The following is a 17,591-nucleotide window of genomic DNA, read 5'->3' as shown; positions in this document are numbered from 1 at the left end:
GAACATATTCATCAATGTTTAATGTTTCCTCATAACAGATTGTCTATGTGGCCACATAAAACATGACATGCAGACAGTGACAATTTATGTGCCACTGTCTGTATGTCAGTTATATTTGGGATCTGATTGCAAGCACATATTGATTGGATGGGCCATCAGGCTTGATTTGCTGAAGGTAAAAAAAAAAAAGACAGCATGGAAAGCAAGAAATATTTGTGAACCAGGCGAGAGGAGACAGAATGGGGCGAGTCAAATTTAAGGCTATTTTAAAAAGCAAAAACTAAACTTTTTTTTAATAAAATGTAAAAAAATGTCTAATGATACAAATGCGAATTGTTCATTTGTATCTTTCCTGAATCTATTCCAAGAAATAAGGGTGAAAATGGACAAAGAGAAATCGCTCAAGTTACATTTACGATGTCAGAGTTAGCTCACAAGCCCCTAGGCCAGGTTCATTACCTGTGTGAACATGGGCATAGAATAATTGCCTGCCTAGGCATAATGGATGAGATGGATGGTGTTACTGTGCCTTCCTTCTAGAAAACACTGATGAATGACTGTGACATGGTGAGACTGCTGAAAGCAATGTGATGGGAACTTGGGAACCAACAATGCATTAACCTGCTCTCTAATGTAAAGGACTGGAAAAAGATTGCATTGCAAAGATCAAGCCCAAAGACAGGGCCCTTCTTCCCAAACAATATTAATAATACACTCTTCAAGTTAGACCTTTTATCTGATAGGTGTCTAAATAAACATTATATTTATTTCTATTTTGCCATTTGAAGAGATGGATGGCATAAAACAAAACATATAAGAATTCCGCAGTCCTTCTGCCACATCGACTACATGAAATCATACACAAAATCTAAAATATATCAGTTCATCACATAAACATTAACATGAAACCTACGCACAAATACTACAGGGCAAGTTGTATTTAATTTTTTATCCTCCAAGGGTCAATGTAGGCACTCAAATAGCAGTCAAGTCACAAATTATACATTTGAGAGGCTAATTTTAACATTTATAAAAACAATTAGGCTTAGTTGAAATAATATTGGGAGAGTGAAAGGAAAAAAAAGTGAACATAGATGGAATGTCAAAGACGCAAAGTAAAAAAGAATGTCTTTGACAGATTAAATCTAACACAAATGTTGCATGTAAACATCTGTCATCAGCTTAATTAGTGTTCATTATTTTATCAACATACATGACTGAGGTGGTGCAATTCTGATAATTGGCACATGGCTTGGAAAAAAAGACAACCGACCTCTTGTCGGCAGAGGAGAGAAGTAAACGTTGGAAAAGTGTACAGGGTGTACTGTGATAATAAAAGCCATTTTAAGACTGCATAACAATATGATCACTTTATTCATAATTGTTTTCATTTTATTTAAAATGACTAATTATCCTGAAAATCAACCATCAGTAATAAAGGAGTCACATTTACAGTGTATACTCCAGATAGGCCTAATTTAAGTGTTTTTCACACTCCATCTGCTTAAGAGCAGACTTGGCCAGGTGCTCATTTTTTATTGTATAGAGGGGATGTTTGCATTTATGCATTGCATTAATCACATGCAAATTAGAAATAGGAGCATTACTGTGGATGTGTCTTTAACCACAAGTATCACAGCAGAAAAACCTTGCGGTGTATGCATTTGTGCAGAAAACCATATTTGTAATTCTGTCAGGTTCAATCACATTAAATGTTGATACCACACCCCCGTATCTTCAATCTCAATAAATGTCATTCAACTGTATTCCACTGAATTCAGGAACTCTAACTCCATGTACTGTAGCTACTACAACAGTTTGCATTTCAGAGATTGCAGAACAGTTTGGTCCTGCAATTAGACTAGAAAATACACCGACATGATTATGTATTTAAAGTAATTATATGCAAAGCAAACCTTGCAGACATTCCTTAATATTTGTTCTATTTGGTTTTTAGCTAGCACACCAAATTTCTCAAACATGGACTCAGTTATTTGCTAATTTCCAAGAAATTGATTAATCCACACAGTGTCTTAGAAAGCAGCAAAACCCACCTGAACAAAAAAGCTTCTTAATCAGAATGCAATGGCATACTCACAGCTTCTAAAAAGCAAAAACAAAGATTTCTTTGCATTTTTTCTACACCATAAACAGGCTCAGTCAGGATGGATACACTATAGCCTGCATCAGGTTAGCTGCAGTGTCATTGCTATTCTGAACAGTCCCTGCAGCCTTTAAAGTTTTGAAAGTTAATGCTGTGCGCAGTTACAGTCATATTAAAGGAACACCAACACTTTATCTTCTAATGGAGGAAAGGGACAAATAGGTTCAAGGGCCCCTTGGATCAGGAACTCAATTTGTTTGGCCCATATGACACTTTTAAGTTATTGGCCTAGCAGCCCATCAGTGCTCCAAGTGCAGCATCCTGACACATTTTACTGTCTTTAGTTTGAGTGAGAGGTGACAGTAATGGATAGCACATCGTAGCTAAAATGAGACACATCTTTTAGAAGAAGGCGTCCCTTTAATGGACAATCGAACAGGCATTTCAGAAAATAAAGCTCATATTACTCTAGTAGTAGATTTGAAATCATCAGATTCTTCACTATTTCATTCTGCTGCCATTATGAAGTGTTTTCTTTCTAACTAAGCTTCTAGACTAATTTAGTTTTTTGAGAAAAGGCCAACCTTCATATTTGTACAAGCTTTAGTCCCCCCTGTCAGAGGTCTGCACCATAGATTCCCCAAATGAACTTATGAACTGATCGGTGTTGCCTGACATCCATCACCAAAAAGTCCCCCTTTTCTCCTTCTCCTGTCACATCAAAACAGCGCTCTGTCACAGCAAGGTATGAAATAAATAAAGACACTCCTTCCCTCTCCCTGATCATTAGCACTGATGGATCAGCCCAAAAAGACAGGTAAGATAACTGGAAGAATGCCCACACCTGCATGAATAAAACATGCCACCTCCACCAACTGACACCCACCAGACTGTTGTATTCAGATCCCTGAAACTATGATGCAACATGATCCACAGCAAACAAGAGTTACTGCTGTAATACATCAGAACCATCACCTTGACCACACCTGAAGCGTAATTGCCAATTAATCTGGTCCAGAAATAATTTGCCACTCTTATCTATCGCCAAGCTTCACTGCAACCTAACCACGTTGTGTTAGCTTCTGTGGCTGCTTTGGAAAATGGAGTATGTGCATATACCTTATATAGACCTATATCCTTATAACTATATACAGTATCTATATACATAACTATAACTACCATAACTATATTCCATATATCCTATAAGTATAGTAACTACTAACAATAAATATCTCGAAAAGCAACTGCACTGATTTGGCAAAGCATAATGCCTACTCTATGCCAATGTGCTGAACCTAAAATTAAACTAAAATTGCGGACCACGTGAAGGAAAAATGTCTATTAAGGGAAAAAACTATATAAATCTATCATAGTAAATGTATTTAATCTCTACAAAAACCACTATATTTTGAAATTAGTTACCAGAGCTCCAAAACTTCAAAAACAATGGCAATAATTGTAAATATATTTTACTTCATAAAATATGTCTGCACTGTCCAGGGACCAGGCAATGTTCTTTGCTGTCAAAAAGAAAGAAAGAAAAGTTTAAGGGCTGGATGTCAGCAGAACTGTTTATTCATACTTATCCAGATGAGTAAAGGTAATGTGTGACAGAAAAATAAATGCAGCCACAGTAACCGTGAGCTGCATTTGTGATTTTAAGATTAGCAATATCATATTTCTAATTTTACAACGTCTGTGATTGTAGCTCTCACCTTTTTGAAGTATCACTTAAGTGTGGTTTATTGTTGAAGCGATAACAATGCCCTGGTGGATTATGTTCTTCAAGGAGATATTGAATTCTGTGTAACTCACCTGTCCCACAGATTTAGAGAAGTAGGGGGCACACCTTGGGTTAAGTGGAAAGGTACTCTCTGTCGAGCATAGAAAGCACGGGGGACTCCTCAATGGCAAAGACTACGAGATAAAATTCACAAGAATTAATATTTAATAATAGCCTTTTCTCTCCTTTAGGGGGCCTTATTAATCCCTGTATAGGTAACTGATGTGTGCATACTTTTTATTTATTTCCTTTCCTCTTTGTGCCATTTATTATCCTAAGAGGGCACATTTTATAAGGAGGTGAAATTAAAGGCAGGTTTTATGAGGAGAATAAATTGAAGGCCCCATCTTAGATTACAGTTACAGAAGACGAGACAAAGGAAATGTCAGTTTTTATTCTCTGATGCTAAATTTGAATGGCTCAATGTGTGAACTTCGGCACTAAGGCCCACTAGAAGAAAAAGATTAATGCAACAAATTTGCATTTACATTTATGGTAATACAACCAGGACATGGTGTCTACATGGAGTCATCGAAAGGATGAAGTCCTCCAAAAACACATAGGCCTATGTCACGTATTTCTTTCTTTAACAATTTTTCAAAGCATTATAGGGTGCAATCAATATACTCACCTGCTGAAAATTCCAGCTAAGACCTGCTGGGATTCTAAGCTGGTTAAAGATGGTTTTAAGATATGTTTTCGACACCTCTAGCTGGTCATAGGTAGTCTGTGGCAGGTCAAAGCAGGTCTCTATCTTGACAAAGCTGGACAAAGGTGGACTACCTGACTATATATATAGATTTGTGAGATGACTAACAGTTGGTCAACCAGCTAACAGTGTCGAAAACGCAGCTTAAACTGGCTTCACTAGCTTAGGCTGGTTTATGATGGAATTTTCAGCAAGGTCTGATACAAAGTGAACTTGTATTACCTAGCTACTTTAACTTAAAAGATTCAAAAAACTATATTTCCTCAGAATTCCACATGCATTGAAATAAAGCAAAAATGACTCCAGTGACAAACTTTCAATTTCTGTACATAACTAGTAGTTCATGAACACGTTCGTGTAATCAAGCAAAGCTGGCCTGCAACTGTTGTTATAACGTACTTGGTCAGAAATAAAACTAAGTAGTTACTTAAAGGGTAATGTCCTGGGCTAGCTGCCATCAGGGAAGGATGAAATCAGGATTGGTATCGCTTTGAAACTATACTAACTATATGAACTATACTTCACAAAAGCTTTTGTCTGATTTAAATAAAGCACATCCAACCTGAGGCAGCATTCACTTTTTGTTTACGAGAAACTGAAACGAGAAACACTACTGGCTTTGTGAGATGTGACTATCAATAGCACAGTTTATGTGGGGTGGTTTTGGTTTGAGGTAACCCCAAAGAATGATTGTGTTTGGCTGAACATTTGCACAGTTGTTTGCATGTGTTAGATAAAAGCTAGGTCAAACCAAACATTTTTTAAACAGGCTTATAAACTGAACTGAGCCTGTTACTTGTGCTGTAGCTGGTCAAGGCTGTTAATTCAGATGGTTCTCTTTTGACATTTTCTCTTAGAAGCATTTCATTATCATAACCACTTCCCTTGTAAGTGCATTCAACACAATAAATACCCTGTTTTCCAAATGAACAGAAGTCTGTTTCAGGATTCAGCCCGATGGCAGCGTCCCTTCTTTATCACCACCATTTTAGTTATTTTTCTTGCGTTTATTGTTTATGACTGTACTTGTTCATATAACATCTTACAATATTATTTTCTGCACCCTCTGAGTCACCACTCTATGCATATAAAAAACACACCAGTGACAAAATTATCATTAAAATACACTATCCACAGGTAAGCCTATGTTGAACATAACATAAAAACAGAAAATGGAAAACAACCCCTTTCTTCTGAGAAAAATAACTAAAAGAAACCCAGTCTGGGGTGTGTAGAATGTAGTCATGCCTTTGTCTCAGTTGTGTGACCCCCTGTAAATAAGTGTTCCTTAAATCCTGTATTTTGTATAATTCCATATTTTTCTGTATTTCTTACCTGTTGTGTTATGTAAGCACCTACAGTGAAAAAGAATTTCCTCCTTGAGGACAAAATAAACTATCTATCTTTCTTCTAAGAAAAGGACGGGGTGGGGGGGTGGGGGGGGTTCTGCCTCACCTGCTTGTCATACTACACTAAACAATGCGCTATTTAAGGCTAAACTGGTGCCACAGTACTCAAGTAGATGTCATGCAGTGAACTTTGCAGAGGACATGTATTGTTATGCATTTCATCTCCCCCAGCTCCAAATTCAGCTCCATGTCAGCAAATTGAAATACAATAAAGCATTATTTCATCAATCTGTAGTCTGCCACCCCTGCTGAAATTTCCAGCCTAAACCAGCCTAAGCTGATCAAGCTGGTTTAAGCTGTGTTTTTGATACTTTTAGCAGGTCAACCAGCTGTACACCAGCTTATATAGTCAGCTAGTACACCAGTAGACCACCAGTTACCACTCTACCAGCCTGATCAGCTTTGACCAGCTTTGTCCAGCCAGAGACCAGCTTTGACCAGCCACAGACCAGCCATGACCAACTAGAAGTGCCGAAAACACTTAAACCATCAAACCATCTCAGCTGGTCTTTTCAACAGGGAAAACAGAATTTGCCATCTTCCCTAAGAGAAAACACAGATTCTCCTAGTAATAAGTCTTGCCAATTTGAAGGAACTGGCAACTGTTCAGAAGTTCTCAAGAACAAGCATCTTTAAAAAACGTAAAAATGTGTCCAGCTCTGGAAGCTCGCTGGGGCGGTAGAGTTATCAGAGGCGATCTCCGAGTTCAGGGTGACCAGCAGCACAGAGCCTGACTGGCCGGCCGTTAAGCGTATGTGCATGTGCTGAGTCAGCAGTCCTAATCCACAGGGAGCGGGCAGAGCTGGCATCTCCTCTGCATATCTCGCATCAACCCAAATGCCATAATGGATTCACATTCCAACCATGAATGGTCCAAAGGAAAATACATGGGAAAATGTTCCAAATTGAGCAAACAGATGCGCATGGGTCTTGATGTGTGATGTGAATGCCAGAATTCATGGTCAGTGCCCAGGGACAGTATATAAAAATAAACGTATAAAAACAGCGGAATCATGTTAGGCAGCCGCAATCACGGCCAGGTAGCGAGGAACCTGAATTCATCTACGATTTCTCATCATGTGGAGGGACAAGGAGTCAAGGTCTGGAAGAAACCACATGGTTTAGCACACTCATGCAGAGCGACTCCAGGACCATGGCAATCAATGCTGCATTGCTCAATAGTTTCTGATCTCACAGAACATCTCGGTTCAATACCGCTCTGCCAAAAAGAAGCTATGGCTCTCAGGAGACAGTGTCAAAATGTAACACCAGCCTTCACTGGCAAAGGTACTGTCGTGAAACAGCTCAGAAAGTCTGGTACACAATGAACTGAAAAAAAAAAAAAAAAACAGGCAACAATTCCAAATTTTCAACTGACAACCGCTGTCAGCTTGAGATTCAATATGCTCTGATTCACATGGCTTGGGAAAGCTACTAGAATGATTCTGTTTGGGTAAAATCCCTGAAAACACTCTTGCATCTGGTATAGTGCTTATATTCTTAAATCCGCATTAAAGCACCCAAATTGTGCCGGAAGCTTTAAGTTTAAACACTGGGAAGACTATATTCGTTTTAGTAGACTACAGGCTTTAGAATTTTAATCCCAGCTCAGCCAAAGTGACTTCATGAGAAGTATAGAGGAAGATTTGGTTGATTAATAATATTTGTATGGTAAGTGCATGCAAAATATGCAGTGCTTGATTCAAACAATACATTTCAAGCCATGCTATTTAATAACTGAGAAAAACAAAAATTGTGCTTTGATATCACATATCAAAAACCTACACACAAGAAATTATCGTATACAATTCTATTATCTGAAAATGATATTACCATTGTTGAATAACAGCGAAGCAACTCAACATTGGCGTTCATCTCTATGTTGAAAAACATTTACGTTCAACCCTAAACTTGTAGGTCTAAATTTGTAGGTATATCTGAAAATATCATACTTTAAAGTGCTTTTCTCATTATTTAAAGACTTGTATGCCTGGGAATAAAACTTTATTCAACTAAATCAGCATATATAAATAATTTTCTATTTGTTACTCATGGCTAAGGCTTACATATAATCTTACAAGATTTTGAAGGAATTAATTGAACCAAAAGGTCAGTGGAGAGGTTGTGACCACCTCTCTCCCCACTGGAACCTCCTAAACTTGCATCAGGAGGCCTCGCTCCACTATTTCTTTCACTGCAACACTTAAGTATTATGGGTAATACCAAGGCACACAAGGATCTGAATAGTTCATGTAGCACTATTAATAAATGTTTAGGAGAGTACAGCCCATAGGAACTGGATAACTGAAAAGAAAGGTCTCTTAAAAATGATATTCAGGCAGATTCATTCAAGGGCAAACGCCACTTTAAACTATGGCTGTCCCAGAGGGCTAACCCGCTAATGTCAGATAAAACACTTTACTACTACTACTACTGCTATTATTATTATTATTATTATTATTATTATTATTATCATCATTGCTTTTTCCAATGAGACGCTGTCATCCCGGCTAGCTGAAATCCTCCCATCCCTGGGCGACGCCAGAGCCAATTGTGTGTTTCCCTGCAGGCCTGCCAACCACAGTCACTAATTTTCCAATGTCACTGTATTTGCTCAATGTTAATTCCACTAGAAAATCCAGATTCAGAAAGTAAAAATCCTCCCCAGTATTTTGTTCTAATCACCCAGATATGCTAATCAGCACAATTCTACAGCCAGGAAGTCAAACTAATTAGTTAAATTAGCTGGCTGAGTTCATGGTGGAAGAAATACATGGCTGGACTTTTACTTTCTGACCCCTGGATTTTTACCTCTGCTCAACCCATAGGGTTTGAATCACATGGTCTAATGCAGGCCAATTAAAATAAATCTCATTCAATATCTGCATTAAATGAGGCACTTTTTAGCAAATTCTTTTCAGTTGGTCACCTTATAGGTAAGTAAAAAAGGTAGGCTAATTGACATACATACATGCATACAAAGGTATCAGTGTTATAGAACACGGACACCTAAAGCTGGACCCATTAGAAATGACTCAATGGTTTGTATTGGCCCAAAGCATTTACTGAGTCATCACCAAACAGAATAGAGCAAAAAAAAAAAATTCAACCCTAACCTCGGCCCACCCATTCCTCAATATATTCAATATAATAAAGCTTATATTGAAAAATATAACACTGCACTGCTATAATTCATTAATTATAGTAGGCATTTCATTTTTTGACAATACAAAACCAAGGACTAGATGTGCCACATTTCTTCAGTTACTGGAAAACAACCACTCTGTGGTGCCAAAGCCCCCAATGTTTGCATTTCTCAGAAATACATCATAGCTGATTAACAGTTTTCAGATGCAACAATATTGAGGGCTGGCATTTTGATACCATACAGGGCTCACCCATACAGCATATAATTCTGAAAATTATCAACTATGCTACAGATGTCCCCATCATACATAAATAGCCTATATATATATGTATTCAGTCTGGTCATTGTTTTTTCAATACTACACACATATACTAATATTAAGGAGCCAAAATTGAAACCATTATGGCAGAGCACAATTTTAAATGCTCAAGTTATATTGTCGACATTGGTATTACCTGGTCTAAGATCAAACAATTATAAGGAGGAGCTCAAACAGAAACGTTACATGAAATTACTACAGAGGGGAGTTGTAGATTAGGACCTGAACAGTCATAAATAATTAATCACAGAGAATTTAATTAATGTTCTACTTTCCAATTAAGTTCTTAAAATGATTACACACTCAGTGGCTTTGACCTTTGTGACATTGGGGTGAATGAACAGCTGCCTCACCTTTGGGATGCACGGCACCAGTGCGGATTCTGCCATTCAAAAGCAAGAGAGGACCAACTACACTGCAAAATATGTCATCAAAAGCAGTGTTTCTGTAATTAATTCTCCTAAATTAAATGGATATGATTTATATGAATTAGACTGGGAATTACTTCCTGTTTTTATTGGGTTTTGTTTGATTATATCTATATAATTTATATCTATATCATTTCCTGTAAGAGCATGCATTGTTGCCATTAATTATTTCTATATCCAGACCATACCCTTGCATCTGAGTGAGTCTAAGCAGGGTTAAGCACCCCTCAAAAAATAAATATCAAGGAATGTGGTTATTCCAAATTTGTCTTCAACAGGATGGCCTTGGCAAATGTTTGCTAATAATGCTGATTGTCTGAAAGATGTGTGGCGTGCCAGTTAAACTAATCATACATATATGATTTATTTGTGGTTCACATACAGGCAAGCTCCTACCACCATCAGCAAATCTTTGACCAGTTAAACTAATCATACATATATGATTTATTTGTGGTTCACATACAGGCAACCTCCTACCACCTGACATCAGCAAATCTTTGTCTATAGCAAACACCACAGTATAGCTCAGCTTGACAGAGGGGATGAGGAAGCTAAATGAAGATTTGATCACGCATCATATATGATTTATTTGTGGTTCACATACAGGCAAGCTCCTACCACCATCAGCAAATCTTTGTCCATAGAAAACACCACAGCATAGCTCTACTTGACAGAGGGGATGAGAAAGCCCAACAGAGATTAGATCACGCCTAAGAAACCACCATCCACTCCTCAATGGTTTAGAAGTCCTGGGAAGTGGGCATAACTAGCTCTCAACATACATTTGGACAGAGAGGGAAACCAAGCATTAGCCAACTAACCCACTATCCATGCATAAGATCCCATAAAGAAATGAAGTATCTAGATACAAGATAGAAACCAAAGACTACAGTATAGACTACAGTAGTCGGAGGTGTATGTAGATTGTAAAATGGATCAGATCAAACATGTCAAAATTAAGGTGCGTTTTTGTCAACCACCCATGTAGTAACTTTTGTTTACATTTGTCTTTGTTGCGTGTTTCATTCTTCCTGTTTGTCATCTGATTGGTCATTTCTGTCTCCAGTTACTCTGTTTGAAAAAGCAGTCAAACTCAAGCTTGGCGGTTTGTGCATAGTGATTGTTTCATTGACTTTTTCGTTTGATGCGTATTTGACCGTATTTTTGTTTGATTCCGATGGACTACCAATCCTTCCATTGGGACACAACTTTGTTATTTTGCTTTGATATTTTTCCTTTATCATTTTTGAAGGTACTCTGGGTGGAGTTTTAACTCTCTGTTGGGGGTACGTAATTTGGACTTTTGATTTCAGACTACTGACTAAATGTCTGCAGCTCATTGGTCAAAGCTTCCCAGTGTCCAGTGCCCTTAAAAGACTAGCCAGTTTTCAGTTAGATTTGAACAGGTAGAGAGGGGCTGGAGTTACTGGTTGGTTTGCAGTATCATTTCCCTTACCGATTCCCCACTCGTTTCCCTTAGCCTACATCCAATTTTTTAAAAATTGTTTTCATTTTATTCAGTTGACAGAGAATACAATTCACTAGCTCCTCCTCTGGGAGCCTGAGGTCTGTCTGGCTCACTGACCACACAGCTCAGCTAGAATCACCACTGGTGAAAGAAGTAGCTAGCAATTGAATTTGGTGGTCAGTGTGCAGTCGATGCAGGCAGACTGCAGGCACCCAACCTAGGAGAGGTGCTGTTTTGGCGCAATGAGCCTGTCGTCAGTGACCCTCAAATCCTAGGCGATGCCATGGGAAATCATCCACTGCCCTTTGAAGTTGACGGCCATGGTCAGCACTGGCAAAACCAGAATTCGATGCCAGGGCGCTGGGTATGTCACCGCATACCAGTGCTCCCCCTGGACATGGTACTCAACAGCACAAAAACCTAATCTACTGCACACTGTGCTCACGGCAATGCTGAAATTCTGAAGTTCACATTAACAGTTAATGTCCCTGTCTAACAAAGGAGTAAAATACAAAGCAGCACTACAACAGTACAATAAGCAAAGAAGATAGAGAAGACAACCTTGTGGTATGTATACCCCTGCCTGCGTACCAAGAATTAGGCCTTGCATCAGGGCATTCATGCTTTCTCAGATGAAGGACTGGTTCATGACAGTCAAGCCTGCTAGAGTTTGGCACTCATAGCCTGAATGTTTGCACTTGTCAGAAGAACTGAAGTGACCCCTCCTTCAGCATTTGAGGACAGCAAGGCATCAAATTTGACAGTGGGTTTGCTGCAGTTAACTGTGCAGTTATGATTAAACTCTTTCTGCCTACAACATACCAAAGTTGATGGAGCCAAGTGGGTCAGAGAATTATTGCTTCCATTTCACAAATTCTATACAATTTATATGACTGATATGTGCTGAAACATATAATTTAAAACTATTTGAGTTTTCCTGTTCCTACATAAACATGAAAGCACACACTAGCAGCCAAACGGTTCAACAAGAAGTTGTGTACTTGTTTGTACACAACTAAAAGTCTTAAATTATTTATTGGCAGAATTGCACACTTATAGCCTAATCCTATCGGAATTGAATACATGATCTACATCACTGCACAAAATCAGACAAGAATACTACTGATTAACTTTATTAATCACACAGGGAAGCGGTGGATTGTTTAGTTTTTTATGGCATACATGCAAATTATTTGATCCAATCAGTTTACTGATCCAGTTCACTTCGGACTACGGAACTTCATTAATATACCATCAACACCTTGGTGTGAATGAGCCAACCCATTGAACTCATGCCCAAGAACTGAGCATCTCCCATATAACTTCCTACGTCATGCAGCATAATTGAATACAATACAATTTCCATGTAATATAGCAGGCAACCTCCACTGTGAAAAGACTGAAATTCAAAAAAATGTTTCCATATGTCTGACAAACACACTGTCATGTGTAGTCTGTACACACTACATGCACCACATACAGTATATTTGTGAACTTTGTGGGCCCTATTTTGATGGTACATGGTTCAATTGCAAATCGATTAGCAAAAATATTAGCATTCTACACATTTTGGTGCAAACAGAGAATTACTACCCTTCTAAGAGAATAAGTCGTATTAACAGCAGTTGGTCGGAATACATGCATGAATAAACAGGGACAATATGGATGCATGTAGTTTATGAACAGGGACTGTGGAAAGCATCCTAATTGTTCAGTCCAGTTAGAACTTCACTGAACCTTTAACTAATGCAGAGGAAGACTGTGCCCACCTTAGCATTGTATGGTGTGTGTTTGCACTATTGATGTGTAAAAATAATTTTCACATGGATGCTTTTAACTGTTTGCCAAATGCATTTGCATCCGAGAAAAAGGATGTGGTCTTTAAACCCAACAGGGAAAGTTTCAACAATGTTAACATTGAAACACAAAGAAAATAAAACTGAAAAAGGATCCTCTGCAATAATTACATACAATACAATATGCATCTGTATACATTGTTAGTCCTTGTTTTCTCAGAACCTTGTAACAAATTGGATTAAACGTCATCAATCAATACAGTAATGCAAGTCTATTTCAAATTTGGATAGAATGGGCTTCTTACAAAGAAATTCTAATGTAGAATTTAGGCTACAGGTTAGCAGTTTGCTTTATTATTTATCAATAATGTGCATTAACAAAAATAAATAAATAGATAAAAAATTTAAACAACTTGTGCAACACCAGAAGTGAGCGGTAAATTATTGGGATCTTAGAAGTGAAACAAAAAAATTCAGCTTCCTCCTCACTATGGATTTTGTCAACATTTAAATTCAAACAAACTCTGTTGTAAGCTTCTATTCCACTATTTAACAATACCAACAGTGTGCCTACAAGCCTTCACACCCTTTGAACTTGGTCCCTGAAAAAAGGAAAAGATCTTACCAACTTTAATGCTTTTCTGAATTCTGGGTACACTGATAATTGAATATTCAACTGAGTAGCAGTTGGCACTCATATTTTATTGATGACCATAACAGGATCCTGGGCTGGCACCACCACTGGCATAATTTGGATGTGTACCTGCAGTCAGTGTCAACATCTTTTAATCTTGACAAAACCACATCAGTCTCACCATCAGTTTAGAGCCCTGATGAACTATGCCAGAAAAGAGGCTAATACGTTGTATTCTATGGAACTTGGACTTCAGTACTTAAAGAAACAAGTCTTTGAAGAGCATTCCTCATTTTCACTTTTCTTGAAGTTCCTTGTTTGCTAAATTAAATGCATCAGATCTTAATTACACAAGTTGCGTGCGAAAGGTAGGCTACTCCTTTTTCTCCTGCTATGCACCTTCGATTCATTGGTGCCATAGGAAACTGTGTACCCCAAAAAGGCATGAGAAAACTATATTAATTTATAAATTTATATATCTATTATATAGTTGTTTTTAATAAAGTTTATTAGTGACATAGCCATGAAACATTGACAGTACACAACTGATCATGTGAGCCTTTCATCAACACCTTAAGCCCAAATATGGCAAAACAGAGAGGCAAATTCAGTTTTTTTATTTATTTTTTTATTTATTTATTTATTTATTTACAATGCCGACAATCTGCAAAAGTATTTGTATATTTACCAACTGAGCTGGACCATATTATTATCACCACTCTACGACAGTCATGCAAATAAATTCAAATAAACATTATGAATAAAATTAAATAGGATACAGTATAGGCCTATTTGTATTATTCAAGAACTCTTCAAGCATTCAGAGAGGGGGCAAACCCAAAAATAATAACAGATTATCCATCATCAAAGTCATATGCTTTAATGCCTTCAGTGACAAAAAGAGACAAGCAGTAAAAACATATTACAAAAAAAAGTATATTTTTACCTACTGGAAGCTAAACCGTGGCCACCAAGCTGATTTGACTTGTGAAATGACCTAGATATTAACCCAAGCCTCCAGATGTGAAAGGGCTATCGGATTATTCCACTGCGCCACCCAGCTTCAAATGCTGCTTAATGAAATATCCCCGAATGACCCCTGCGTCTACGTGTCTACCACCCCCTCCTCCTCCCCCAGAACAAATGGAGGACCAGGCACTCAAATGACTCATTAGAACAAAAAAAATATCAGGAAATTAACTTTCTTCCCAATAAGCACATTTACTTCAACTCAAGAAGGGTTTTGACTTCAACAATGAAAGGATCAATAATGAAGGATAAAAACATGCACAATTTCTGAAGTACATGCACAGAACAAGGATTCCTTTAATGGGACAGACATTATCATACTATTAATTGTTTTGTTGCCAAACACAGTGTCACCTGATAAGAATTCTAAATGAGGAGGCTTCTGCATTTTGCTTAAGGGCTATTTGGAGAGACGAAGGCAATTGCCTGTACACGCAGAATTTAAACTGCTTCTTTTTCATATGTTGAAAATAAATGTAATGTAGGCCTATGTCACAAAAGAACGCAAGAGAGACAATTTGATCTGTCACATGTCATGAAGCAGGTGCAAATAGCAATGATTTTGTTTTGAAACAACAACATCAACTCTGGGTTCAAGAGCACTTTGAACCCAGACTTTGTCATTAAATCGGTTACAGAATTATACACATAATCAATCGTATATTTTTAAAAGTTTCTTCAGATTAACTTCAGAACTTGCATGCAGATCATTGGAAACTTTAAATCTGTTTAAGACAGCTGGTGAGAAAGGACAGTTGATGCTTCAGAAACCAGACGGCTATTCAACAATAGAGACCATGGAGACGGACAGATTGATTAAAAAGACTGGTCGATGGGACGGGCAAAACTCAATTCGTAAAGCTCCAAGGCAAAGAACACTGCCCAGATGAAAATTGTAATTGTTGAATCAAAGCCAACACACAGCCATCAATGCAAATAAGCCGACTACTCAACAATGAATAACCTGGCAGAGACTTAACCTCAACACCGTGGAGAACCTGGGACCAACTGTCTTGGAGAGTTTTACTGTATGGAGCAGAAAAGATGTAGCCTAGTTTGCATGTATTGATCAACGTACACATTACAGAAAACACCTTCTATCTTCCCCCACTTACAGTATTCAGATAATGCCCGTTCAGAATCAATGTAGCCAAATGTACATTAAACACACTTTTAGCATAATTCCTTTCAGAAAATATCCCTTAATAATGAAGTTACTGATGGAATTAAATAGTAGCCTACAGCCTTACCAACTAGGCTACCTGCCATTCATCATAAATTAACATATACCAGAAAAGGGTCAGTCTGTCATATTTTTCAATCCACTACACATTGGGGATACTACATAAAGCAATGTTCATCTGATTAAGTTTCAGTAAAATTAAACCTCTTTTTTTACATCTCCAAATAACAATCACTATATGAGTTTATTTATGCATGAAATCTCCATTAATTCAGTTGATTATAAAATATATTCTTTGTAAACAGCGGAAGCCAAACAACACTTAAACATGGACAATACTGGAAAGAAAATTTATTTCCACTCTCTAATAAATAAAAGCATATGTGCAGACAACATTCACACAATGATATAAATTAGCAATATCTATACCCTACCAACAACAATGACCTCCTTACTTTTCGGTCCAAACCATAAAGACAATCAATAAAAACACATGGAAATAATTGAACTACGGCTTGCACAAATCTTTACAGATAACTTTCCCTAAAACCGTTACCTGAACAGTTAATGTCAAGCCACACAAATTCTGCAAATGCAACGGAGGTCACGCGAATGTTTAGAGGACTGTACAATGTGTGACACGGGGTAGCTAACATTTTATTATCTTATTTTCAATTAAACCTACATATTTTAATACCGATGATCTCACTAAAGGCTTCTCATAAAACGCTAATCTACACGATTACTCTGCTCCAAGAAACTTGCCAACTAAAATATTCCAAAGCCAGTTACTCCTTGAAATCTCATGGAAAACGATGAGTTTCACTTGCGCACCAATATCCAAAAAAAGCACCAGTCACGACCTGGTCCTTGCGGAGGCATCTTAATATGATGGAATTTAACTCTTTCTTTGCAAAAATGCAGTTGTTGTTACTAATGCATTCTTGTAATTGATCCAATATGTTGTCTACTTTCCCACTAACGCTCAATGCAAGTTCTAACTTTAACTATTCGATAAACTCACTAACGCCCACATACACAGAATTATCCAAAACACTTGACAAGAAACATATCCGTGCAGAAGCATCCTTAAGCAATTTTCAGGTAAGTTTCAACGGCCTAGCTAACTAGCTCAAATTTGCAAGAGATCAAAAGGAAAAAGAAAATAAACAGACAATTGCAACGCTCTACTGTACCATTTTGATCCAAGATTTTCTGGGGCAAAGGAGTCCCGATTCCCCTCCTTTCGTATCGGACTTTTGTTCGCCATGAAAGTGTTTAATTCTCTGTTTTCACATTTCTTCAGCTTTTTTTTATTTCTTCATATCAGTCTTTTTTCGCCATGTTAGCATTCAGAAAGACAAAAATGCAGAGACTGCCTTTGCAGAAGGAACTGGTGATTGGAGCTCAGGGATCATATGGGCGTTTTGTCTGGGTTTTTTAAAGCGACAGGGACTGTATATGCTGCTTGACTTTTAAGCAAGTGCACTTCGAATTTTTCTGTTTTTCAAGTCCTGTAAATTACCGCTGAAAGCAAAAGCATCCGCGCTTTGTTAGCCTCACATGTCCGTACTTCGGAGC

At 37.7% G+C, this 17,591-nt stretch overlaps 1 protein-coding gene across 3 annotated transcripts in view; it reads right to left on the bottom strand.

Moving 5' to 3' along the window:
- Positions 1–17,591, bottom strand: part of zbtb47b (zinc finger and BTB domain containing 47b) — a 46,701-nt gene extending 29,110 nt beyond the window's left edge. For 2 of the 3 annotated variants that reach the window (XM_064331028.1, XM_064331026.1), the window contains exon 1: positions 17,207–17,591. Coding sequence is in view for 1 of the 3 variants with exons in the window: in XM_064331026.1 (XP_064187096.1) it covers positions 17,207–17,209 (3 nt within the window). In the remaining 2 variants the exon portion in view is untranslated. Of the gene's footprint in view, positions 1–2,054; positions 2,104–3,577; positions 3,625–3,919; positions 4,022–17,206 lie in introns of all 3 variants that reach the window. The other variant, XM_064331027.1, reaches the window with a different exon arrangement.

The sequence above is a fragment of the Anguilla rostrata genome, chromosome 4, assembly GCF_018555375.3.
Source record: "Anguilla rostrata isolate EN2019 chromosome 4, ASM1855537v3, whole genome shotgun sequence".
Classification (NCBI taxonomy): Eukaryota; Metazoa; Chordata; class Actinopteri; order Anguilliformes; family Anguillidae; genus Anguilla; species Anguilla rostrata.
Note: the sequence above shows the minus strand (reverse complement) of the source record. Positions and strands in the feature narration are given on the sequence as shown.